Here is an 11,036-nt window from a genome sequence, read left to right on the forward strand (position 1 = left end):
GTCTGACCGTCTATATCACGATCAAAATAACCTCATTTCTTCATTAAATTCTTACATTCTAAACCCCTTTGATATCCTTAGATCGTTTCAATTTCATTCTCACCGTCTTCTCTCCTTGCTTTTCTTGTCTTGTTACAAACGGTCGTCTGTTTAACAGCAAATTCTCTTTTTCTACTTGTGTCGATTCTGGCTTCCTTCGCGGTGGCAGACCCATACAGCGTTAGCGCAGCGCAGTAGTAGACATACACAGTTTGGGTTTCGTACGTACGCGCACATAGCCTAGAGTCAGTAGAGAATCGACACAAGTAGAAAGTGTGGAAATTTGCTATTTAACAGGCGGCCTTTTGTAACAAGACAAGAAAAGCAAGGAAAGAAGACGGTGAGAATGAAATTGAAACAATTTAAAGAAATCAGAGTGGTTTAGAATGTAAGAATTTAATGAAGAAATGAGGTTATTTTGATCGTGATATAGACGGTCAGACCTACATTGACTACGGTACATACATACGCGTTTTACTGTTATTACTGGCGGCGTGTGGCGGTATCCACAGATAGGTGTTCTGGATCAACACACGCGTGTGGCTGGATGGTAAAGACCACTCACACATTGTACGAGGTTAGTATGTACTAACCTCGTACAATAGACCGTGTTTGACCCTGGATTTCGAAGTAGTCGGCAAACATCGCTTCCTTGCTGAAGTAATATTTGACGAAACTCCTTCTCGCTACGCACCGGGGCTCTTGCCGGTAAGTAGCAATGGGGACAACAAATAGGAAATTATTTTAAAATCATAATCATTAAAAAAAAGTAAATTTCGCTTACCTCGGCCTCGAAAGTGACTTCGCTTGTCTCTTCCACGGAAATATAAGGAAGCCCGTTGGTGGCGCTAATAATTTCACAACCTTGATTCAGCTCCTCGGTAATTTTATAACTGTATCTAAATTCTTTGAATGCGCAGTCCTTATAATTGATTTACTAATTATGGGCATCAATGAATGAAATACCTTCAAAAACATAAAGATTATTATTGGTGATGATAACACTTATTTGCAATGAATTTAAAAAGATGACTAATAAAAAAAATGAAAATAATATACCTGGTACGTGCCTGGAAAGAAACCAGCAGTTAACGAACGTCAATAATACGTATACGGTATCCCAAAGTCTATACAATGAAAAGATTGGACACTTCACGGACTTCGCGTAATGCCTTGCGTCGATTTGCGTGTAGAAGTAGTGTTGGTGCCTAGTCTTTCCCTTGTCGTGTTTTTATATGAATATAAATCGCGCGCCCTCTTTAGGCGAAAATTGATATCTGCGCTGAGCAGATTTCATCTCCGTAAAATTTTCACTAAAGATCAAGAAAATATACATGTTTTTTAAAAGAAACTTCAAGGAAAAGTCACGGAAGGATCTAAGTGATTCGGTAAGTGTCATAGCAGAATGTGATATCTAAAATTTTAAGTCATATTTTATGTGGGCTAAAGCCCAGCAAACTTTAACTGTGTCGTGTGTGTCGCATGCATACGACTGATATTCCTTCACACGCGAGATGCTTTGAACCCATGGGTGGGTAAAGACTCACGCGTGTGGCTGTATACACTGCCTTTTACTAATATACTTCTTAAAAATTTTATGAGATATTTGGTACACTTACTCACAGTAATATAAGGAACATTATTAACTGAAAGAATTTGTGAAATAAAAATAAATTCATGTTCATGACTTAAATCTTAACTCAAATCAGGTGCGCAGACTTGGGACCACCATCACACCAGCAATTAATTGAACATGTCGGACTAACCACAAATGTCTAACAATAGTCTTACCATCAACGGTAGGTTCTTGGTTGTCTCCACAAGGAATACATCTTAATTCTGCTATATTGTAGTATTCTCCATTAGCTATACATTGTTGTACGGTCGTGTAAGGGAATGGATTGGTTGAATTGACCTCTATTACCCAGAAAATGGGAAGAAAATATATCGCAAGTCTTTTGATCGGCGACATTTTTGGCATCACGTTACCAAGGATCCGACCTAGCTGCCGGTTAGGCGCGGCGGCGAGGCCGCATGACTAGACCGACATACCGTACATAGAATCGAGGCCGGTCTGGCCCTGGGATCGTGGGGCTGCATGGGGGGGGGGGTTCAAAACATAATTTACTACTAATCTACGCTTTTTGTTACTCTTCTTCTTTCTTTCTTCCCTATTTTCAATTTTTCTCTTTTTTTCTTTGGAATATATTGATAAAAGGGGAGGATATGCCCCCACTTATTCATTTTCATCACAATCATCATCATCATCACTATTCTTCTCTTATATCAATATCATAATATAGATCATTTTATTATCATTAGACTCACCATCATCATCACCCGGCATCAGCTCTTTTAACAGTTTATATCATCATCATAATCAACCATCGCTATTATTCTTCTCTTTTATCGATGATAGATTAACATTTTTCATTAGCCTTAATTACCATCATCATCATCATCTCCCTACCATCCTTACCATCGATCATCATCATAATCATCATAATTATCCTTAGCCTCATATCATCATCATCGATCATCTTCCTCACCATCCTTACCATCATCATCATACGGTGATCGATCATATCTCCCTCACCATCCTTACCACCATCATCGATCATCATCATCATTATATATGCATCATCCTATTAGCCTCCTCCTCCTGCTCATCATCATGCATATCCCTTACCATCCTTATTGCCACCACGTACCACTCATCATCATCTCCCTCACCATATCCTTACCACCATCATCCTATACCACCACCAACATCATCATCATGATCTCCCTCACCATCCTTATATCATCTCATTCACCATCCTTACCACGGGCCTTACCACCATCATCATCATCATCAACTTCCTCACAATTCTTACCACCACCACCACCATCATCATCACCATCATAATTATCCTTAAAGCCTCCCGGCTCTGCATCTCCCTCACCATCCTTGCCACCATTATAATCATCATCATCATCTCCCTTGCAATCCTTACCATCATCATCATCTCCCTCACCATCCTTACCACCATCATCATCTCCCTCGATCACCATCCTTACCATCATCATCAACTTCCTCACCATCCTTACCACCACAATCATCATCATCTTCTTTACCATCCTTACCATCATCATCTCCCTCTCCATCCTTACCATCATCATCATCTCCCTCTCCATCCTTACCACCATCATCATCAACTTCCTCTCCATTCTTACCACCATCATCATCATCTCCCTCACCATCCTCACCATCATCATCTCCCTACCATCCTTACCACCATCATCATCTCCCTCACCATCCCTACCATCATCATCTCCCTCACCATCCTTACCATAATCATCTCTCTCACCATCCTTACCATCATCATCTCCCTCACCATCCTTACCATCATCATCTCCCTTACCATCCTTACCATCATCAGCTCCCTCACCATCCTTACCATAATCATCTCTCTCACCATCCTTACCATCATCATCTCCCTCACCATCCTTACCATAATCATCTCTCTCACCATCCTTACCATCATCATCTCCCTCACCATCCTTACCATCATCATCTCCCTCACCATCCTTACCATCATCATCTCCCTTACCATCCTTACCATCATCAGCTCCCTCACCATCCTTACCATCATCAGCTCCCTCACCATCCCTACCATCATCATCTCCCTCACCATCCTTACCATAATCATCTCTCTCACCATCCTTACCATCATCATCTCCCTCACCATCCTTACCATCATCATCTCCCTCACCATCCTTACCATCATCATCTCCCTCACCATCCTTACCATGATCATCTCCCTCACCATCCTTACCATCATCATCTCCCTCACCATCCTTACCATAATCATCTCTCTCACCATCCTTACCATCATCATCTCCCTCACCATCCTTACCATCATCATCTCCCTCACCATCCTTACCATCATCATCTCCCTCACCATCCTTACCATCATCATCTCCCTCACCATCCTTACCATCATCATCTCCCTCACCATCCTTACCATCATCATCATCTCCCTCACCATCCTTACCACCACAATAATCATCATCTTCCTCACCATCCTTACCATCATCATCTCCCTCACCATCCTTACCATCATCATCATCTCCCTCACCATCCTTACCATCATCATCATCTCCCTCACCATCCTTACCATCATCATCATCTCCCTCACCATCCTCACCGTAATCATCATTATTCTTGCCTTTGATAAATATCATAATACAGGTTAACAATGTAATCAAAATATTAAAAAATGTACATTATGATTGTTGAGCTTTAAGAATGAATAATTTCATAAATTTTCAATCAATTCAGGGGTAAAATTTGGCAACCAATTAGTATTTTACTTCATAATATTTTTTTATGCTACATTAATTATGAAAAAATGGTATGCCAGAACAAATGAACAAACGTTGATGAGGCAGAATGCAATGTAAACAAGCAACCTTTCTTTGCAGTACAACAGTACATAATGTCAGAATGCCATTACCATAAATCACACAAGACACTGAAAAAGAAGAGAATGGAAATCATATAATAAGGGTAATTATAACTATCAAAATGTTGTAAAGTATTTCCTCTTGTCTGTTTCAATGGGATAATAGTTATAAATCGGAGGCTTTCAGAGTAATGCCTGATCAAGGCATCATCACCACACAATGTATGCAAATTCAATTCAGTGGTAATCTGGCAACTAATTAGTATTTTACTTCATGATATTTTTTGCTTAAGCTACATTAATTGGGATAAAGCTGGTATGCCAGAACAAAACTTGATGAGACAAAATGCAATTAATTAGCTCTGGTATTTCAAGCAGCAATTCTTTGCAGGACAACAGTACATAATGTCACAATGCCGTTATCATTAATCACCTAAGACACTGAAACAAGAGAATAATGCAAATTATATAATACGGGTCATTATAATTATGAAAATTTTGTTAAGTATTTCCTCTAGTCTGAAATTTTCAAATGGGACAATTGTTGTTAATTGGAGAAGTGTCTGATCGGAGAAGTGCCCAATCAGGGCATCATCACCACAATGTTTGCAAATCAATCACAAAGACGGTAATGTCCATTAATTAGGACCATTGTTGTATATGAGTATTTTTCTACATATCTAGTGCTATGAACCAGAGCCTCATGGAAGATCATCTTGTGTTGAATGAGCTACCCTTGTAAAATATGAATAAATAAAAAATAATCATAATAAAATAAATAAATAAATAACTAAATAAATAAATAAATAAATAAATAAATAAATAAATAAATAAATAAATAAATGAATAAATAAATAAATAAAACAATCAATCAAATAATAAATAAATAAAAAAAAATTGCCCTTGAAATTTTCAACTGATAAAAAAACAATATTTCCCTGTGGAAAACTGCAAATGGGAAAGCTTTGAGCATGCCTTTACTTACTACCACTTTTCATTTTAAAGGGATGAATTGGATGGTTTAAATAGGATTGTGTACGTGTGCAATTATTTGGAGGGTTATGCAACAAGTCAAATTACTTACTACAGCAGTGTGTATTAAAGCCACTGCACACATTACGACTGTTAGCGATCCGATTTTGGAACAAATCACATTTTGCTCATTTTCTGAAAATGTCAATGGAACTTATCATTTTATTTGAGGTTAAAATCAATTGAAAGAATACTAATATAACTATTTTGAAAGATTGCAAGCCTTTACTTTGGAGTAAAGGCCAAATTAGTTTCAAATCGTAGCCAATCGTATGACTGCTATGACGTCATTACGACTCGATATTAAATTTGCTTTTATTCTAAAAAGGATGATAGCATAGTCACAGATTTGAACATAGGTATTGGTACGATGATTTCGAACATTATGCAGTAAAATATTCCAAGTCTCAATATTAGCATCAAATTGTATTTTATTCCAAAATTGAGACACAGACCGATCGTAAGGTGTGCGGTCGCCTTTAAAGATGGACTTGAAAGAAGCATTTCAAAGTTATACAAAAGTTAGGCAAAAGAATATTGTTGCTCTGCCCATGCATACTACATGTAACTTGCCAAGGCATCTTTTGATAATTAAGATCAATTTTACCAAAGAATAGCAACATTAATTTTGTTGATTTATCTATCTTTATATGAAATCACACTTCATTGTTGCAGAATAAAATCCTCCACTTTCACGATTATGATTGGTTTATACTTACGGGGAAAATTTGGGGCAAGAAAAATCCATCATTAAAACTTGAGTTTCAGAGATAATTTGCATATTTTAATTATATTAAAACATTTGCACTCTTTCATAGTTTACAATTTATGATAATACATTCAGAAATGTTTCTATTCAGTATAGAGTCTATCTGACACTAAATATAGTTTCTATAAGAAAAATAAAATAACTAGGTCACTTTATTATAAAAGTACCATTAAATGCAGATAGTAGGAAATCTAAGGAGCATATTTTTTTCAAATCAATGTATATTACTCATGAACTATGTGTATTCCCACCGAAAATGCAGAATATGCAAAGTTCAAATGAGGCATGCAATTAATTATTACACATGATTATAAAAATAGCCAAATAGCCTATCGAAAGGAGGATGGCAAATGTAGCAAGAATATGTACCGGTCCACTGCAACCAACAGTTAGATGCAATGGTAAATTGCCAATTCGTCCATTCTCCACATGGTCTGCCTTCATGTAGCCTAATGCCATTCCATCCATCAATATTTCTTCTAACAACCATTTGGTCCAATAACCATTTGGTCCAATCACCACTTTGTCTAATCACCAGTTCATCTATTACCATTTTGTCTAATAACCAGTTGGTCTAATACTCATTTTCTTTTCATTCACTTTGCACAATTAACACTACAGTTTAATTAGACCAAATGGTATATGGACTAAATGGCTTTGGACCAACTCGTTATTCGATGGAATGGCATTGGACTAAATGAAAGTGCACCATGTGTTGAGTGGACGACATGATGGTAGACCAAATGGCAGTAGACGAGTTTGCAGTTGGACGAATTGGCATTAGACGAATTGGAAATGAACTGATGTAATTGGGTAATTAATGTCAATGCAAGAAAGGAAGTTTGTATTAATTCAAAATGCACTATCAATTTAACCAATTAGAGACTGGCTGAAATGAAATCTTTCAATTTTTATAAATCTCAAGCATGCATATATATGTGGGCTCGGTCTCCAACAGCTACGGGTCAATTCTTTGAATCACATTCGGTGAATGACTCTTGTACTGAACAGGTATGTCAGTGTCAGCAGGCTGTGGGTTTTATTCAAAAGCAGATATCCGACAATCGACTGGCAGATTGAGCACAAAACCTCATATTCAGAGGTGGACCGACTGTTAATTTCAGGGCTCCGTCTTACAAAGAGTTATGATTGATCCGATCAATCGCAACTATGGACGGCCAGCAAGGTCAACATCTATTATGCATGTCAATTCAAAATATTTTCTAGCTGTGATGTATATTTATGCATTCATTGTTTTCTTAAAAGTTCACTTTTCTCTTTGCATAAAAAGGACGTTGTGCAAATTTTTGGTAGAAAAAATTATGACACTAATGGATTTCCATTGAGTTACGATTGATCGGATCAACCATAACTCTTTGTACAACAGGGCCCTGAATTCACTTCTCATTCCATTTAGGCCATTGTAGATCAGCAAATGTCCGGGTGTCCATGCGATCAATGTATAAAGTTCCCTGGAGATGATCATATTCATGCTGTATGATCCTTGCTGGGTACCCACGGACACGCCAAGTCACTGGCTCTGCTTTCTCATTTAGACCTGCATTTCAAAATGAAAGAAAACCATTCCTAGTATTATCCATTGAAACAAAGGGTAAATTGCCAATTCGTCCACTGCAAACTCGGGCACTCACCATATGGTCTACCTTCATTTAGTCTAATGCCATTCCGCCCATCAACGTTTCGTCTTACAACCATTTGGTCCAATAACCATTTGGACCAATCATCACTTGGTCTAATCACCAGTTTGTCTATGACCATTCTGTCTCATAACCCGTTGGTCTAATATTTGTTTTATTTTAATTCATTTTACCCAAGTAATACTAAGTCTAATTATACCAAATAGAATATGGACTGAATAGCTATTGGACCAACTGGTTATTAGACAAAATGGTGAGTGGACGAATTGGCAATTAGACCAAGATATTGGATGAATTGGCATTGGACCAAATGAAAACAAACCAAAACAAAGATGTATTCCTATTCTTTAACAAATTAAACTCTGTGATAGATGCTTGTTCAGGATCTTCGAATTACAAACATGATGTGCATCATTGGAAGACCAGGATTTATCCGAGTAATTGAAGTTTGTAAGTATACTAAACATGGTTTCCTTTTTTTTCTTCAGTTTTTTTCTTATCATAAATCATAAGAGCAGAAGTGGCATTGTGGAAATGTTCAATTTCACCATTTACCTTCAATTTCAACTTCACGTGCCCTTGGTGTGGCAGCAGTGAATCCTGTAAGACTGAGGCATCCTTCTGGCAGAATGATCTGTTGATCTGATAAAATCTTTAAGGACGGGTTCACAAACACCCTGAGGGGAACAACTTCCATCTCTCTGGCTTTCTGGACCTCTAAAGGAAATCCCTTGAAATGTTTCTCAGTGAACTCCATGACGAACACCTGCTGGGCCAAGCCAATCTGAGGAGCAGCTAATCCTACCCCACCCGTCTTCCTCATCACTTCCACCATCTTCTGAATGAGAGCTTGGAACTCTTTAGTCCTGATGTCATTAGGGTCTACAGGAGCACTTTTCCCACGGAGAACAGGGTCACCAACCTGCGTTACGTGGTTGTATGGAGGTGTTGCCATCTTGACTCTGGAGAGGGCCTTTTTCAGGAGAAAGGCGACTGATAAATAGAAGGGCTGTTTGACGATGACCCTGGTCAGATTTTGCTGGGTGGATGTGATGTGAACAAACCGACTTGCTGGGGTCCTCAGCACCGCTACCCCAACAGCACGAACACAACATTGACGCAACATCTGAGGGCCGAATTTGATGCTGGTTTACGTCTCTGCCAGACAAATGTTCTCCTGTATATCACTAATCTGATTCCAGTAGTCACGATTGAGCTGTCTTTTCCTGTAATGAAAAGTATAATTACATTTGAAAAAATGTACATTTCAGTAACCCGAGCTGTGAAAACATAGCTATCTGAATTTTTTTTTCTGTATATAGTTTGTACAATAAACAATTTTGAAAATGATTGATAGTCAAGTTTCACTCACGTGCAAGCTCTCATTTTACTTCAAATTATGTGATTACCCTCAACAAGTCTTCAACATGTTTCATGAGCTCTTTGGCTATCTGAATCTATGTAATCATCATCACAACACAAGTTCACAAAATTTGACTCCTCCATCCTGCTATTGATTTGAAAAAAATATGGAAGTGCTACTGCTAATACAAGCTCAAGCTTAACAATGTACAAGACTGTTTATGCAGATCTAAGGCTAAGCTGCTAAGCAAATGACTAACTAGTTGTAAGATACATATTTACATACATAGATCAAATAGTACTTACTGTTATATAATTTAGGACTGTACTTAAAGTTAAAGGACAAGTCCATCACAACAAACACTTGATTTGAATAAAAAGAGAAAAATTCAACAAGCATAACATTGAAAATTTCATCAAGATCGGATGTAAAATAAGAAAGTTATGGCATTTTTAATTTTCGCTTCATTTCACAAAACAGTTATATGCACATCTCGGTCAGTATGCAAATGAGGAACTGATGACATCACTCACTCACTATTTCTTTTGTATTTTATTATATGAAATATGAGATATTTTTATTTTCTCGTCATTCATGTGAAAGGAAGTTTCATTTCTCCCTGAACATGTGGAATTCCATTATTTTAAAAATTTTGTGCTTCAGGCAAGGAGGTCCTAATCATCAAATTCATAAAAATTGAAATATTGTATCATTCAAACAATAAAAAACAAAAAAATAGTGAGTGACATCATCGACTCTCTCATTTGGATGTAACTGGCTCGTTCATATAACTATTTTGTTAAAAATAAGCGAAACTTTGAAATGTCATAACTTTCTTATTTTAAATCCGATTTTTATGAAATTTTCAGCATTGTGAAGAAGTGGACCAAAAAGCAAGCTTCAGTCTCCTGCACATTTTCTTGGTCACTGTTTTTTCCCCTTTCAAGTTTATTTTTCCCCGTTTTAGTGCATTTCCGGCCAAAACGGAATAATGATCAAAATTTCAGTACAGTTCTTGTAATATATTTTTATGAAATAAAGACAAAAATCGATGAGCCAGTCAGGGGGATTTGCATTGTTAACCCCCTAATGACGGCTGCATGATAGCGAGCCGTCTGTGTACGAGGAGATATCAAAAAACAAATTTTAATGTTAAAAAACTTCTCGAAACAGACAGCTGCCAGCTGTCTAAGTCTACTCGTCCTCCATAGAAATTGAAAAAAAAGTAAAACAAATTTCAAAAACTCCTCAAAATTAACAGAGTCTTTCTTTCAGTTTCTTTTACACTACAGACCTAACTAAATACTAACTTGATCTAACATTTAATAAATAGATCTAGATCATCTATCCCCTGATCCATGATTTTATCTCACTCAATAACAAAAGTGAGACTAGAACTTTAGACATGTTAGACGAGCATGATGCCTGGACTGCACTGGTCTTCATGACTTTGCCTACCGTACATGATTGATTTGCCAGCTACTGAGAAAGTTGAAAAAGGTTACAAATACAATCACGATAATACCTTCAGGCTTGCATCAAGAGTAACAAAACCAGATCCACCATTAAAGTTTAAACACCAAGATCAAGATTCAGCCTCCCGGTTCAGCCTCAGCCAGGCCAGCTCAAGAAAGGGTAGTGGGTGGTCTATATCTGCATATGCGGCTAGCTAGCTGTGCAGCTTGCAAATACAAATTGGGAGTGTCGTGAAATGCCAGATGGGGGAA

At 37.4% G+C, this 11,036-nt stretch overlaps 2 protein-coding genes across 2 annotated transcripts in view; both read right to left on the reverse strand.

Moving 5' to 3' along the window:
* Window positions 1-2,044, reverse strand: part of LOC121408190 (meckelin-like) — a 44,727-nt gene extending 42,683 nt beyond the window's left edge. Inside the window, exon 1 of the mRNA XM_041599569.1 lies at window positions 1,831-2,044. Coding sequence (XP_041455503.1) covers window positions 1,831-2,020 — 190 coding nt within the window. The 5' untranslated portion in view covers window positions 2,021-2,044. The remainder of the gene's footprint in view (window positions 1-1,830) is intronic.
* Window positions 2,045-7,607: 5,563 nt separating this feature from the next.
* On the reverse strand, window positions 7,608-10,988 carry LOC121408193 (peptide deformylase, mitochondrial-like). The gene is made up of 3 exons (XM_041599573.1): window positions 10,835-10,988; window positions 8,502-9,172; window positions 7,608-7,846 (listed from the first exon to the last, which is right to left on the reverse strand). Exons 2-3 carry the CDS (start codon window positions 9,070-9,072, stop codon window positions 7,686-7,688), a joined length of 732 nt encoding a protein of 243 aa, XP_041455507.1. The 5' UTR covers window positions 9,073-9,172; window positions 10,835-10,988; the 3' UTR covers window positions 7,608-7,685.
* Between the last annotated feature and the right edge of the window lie 48 nt (window positions 10,989-11,036).

The sequence above is a fragment of the Lytechinus variegatus genome, chromosome 2 (assembly GCF_018143015.1).
Source record: "Lytechinus variegatus isolate NC3 chromosome 2, Lvar_3.0, whole genome shotgun sequence".
NCBI lineage: Eukaryota > Metazoa > Echinodermata > Echinoidea > Temnopleuroida > Toxopneustidae > Lytechinus > Lytechinus variegatus.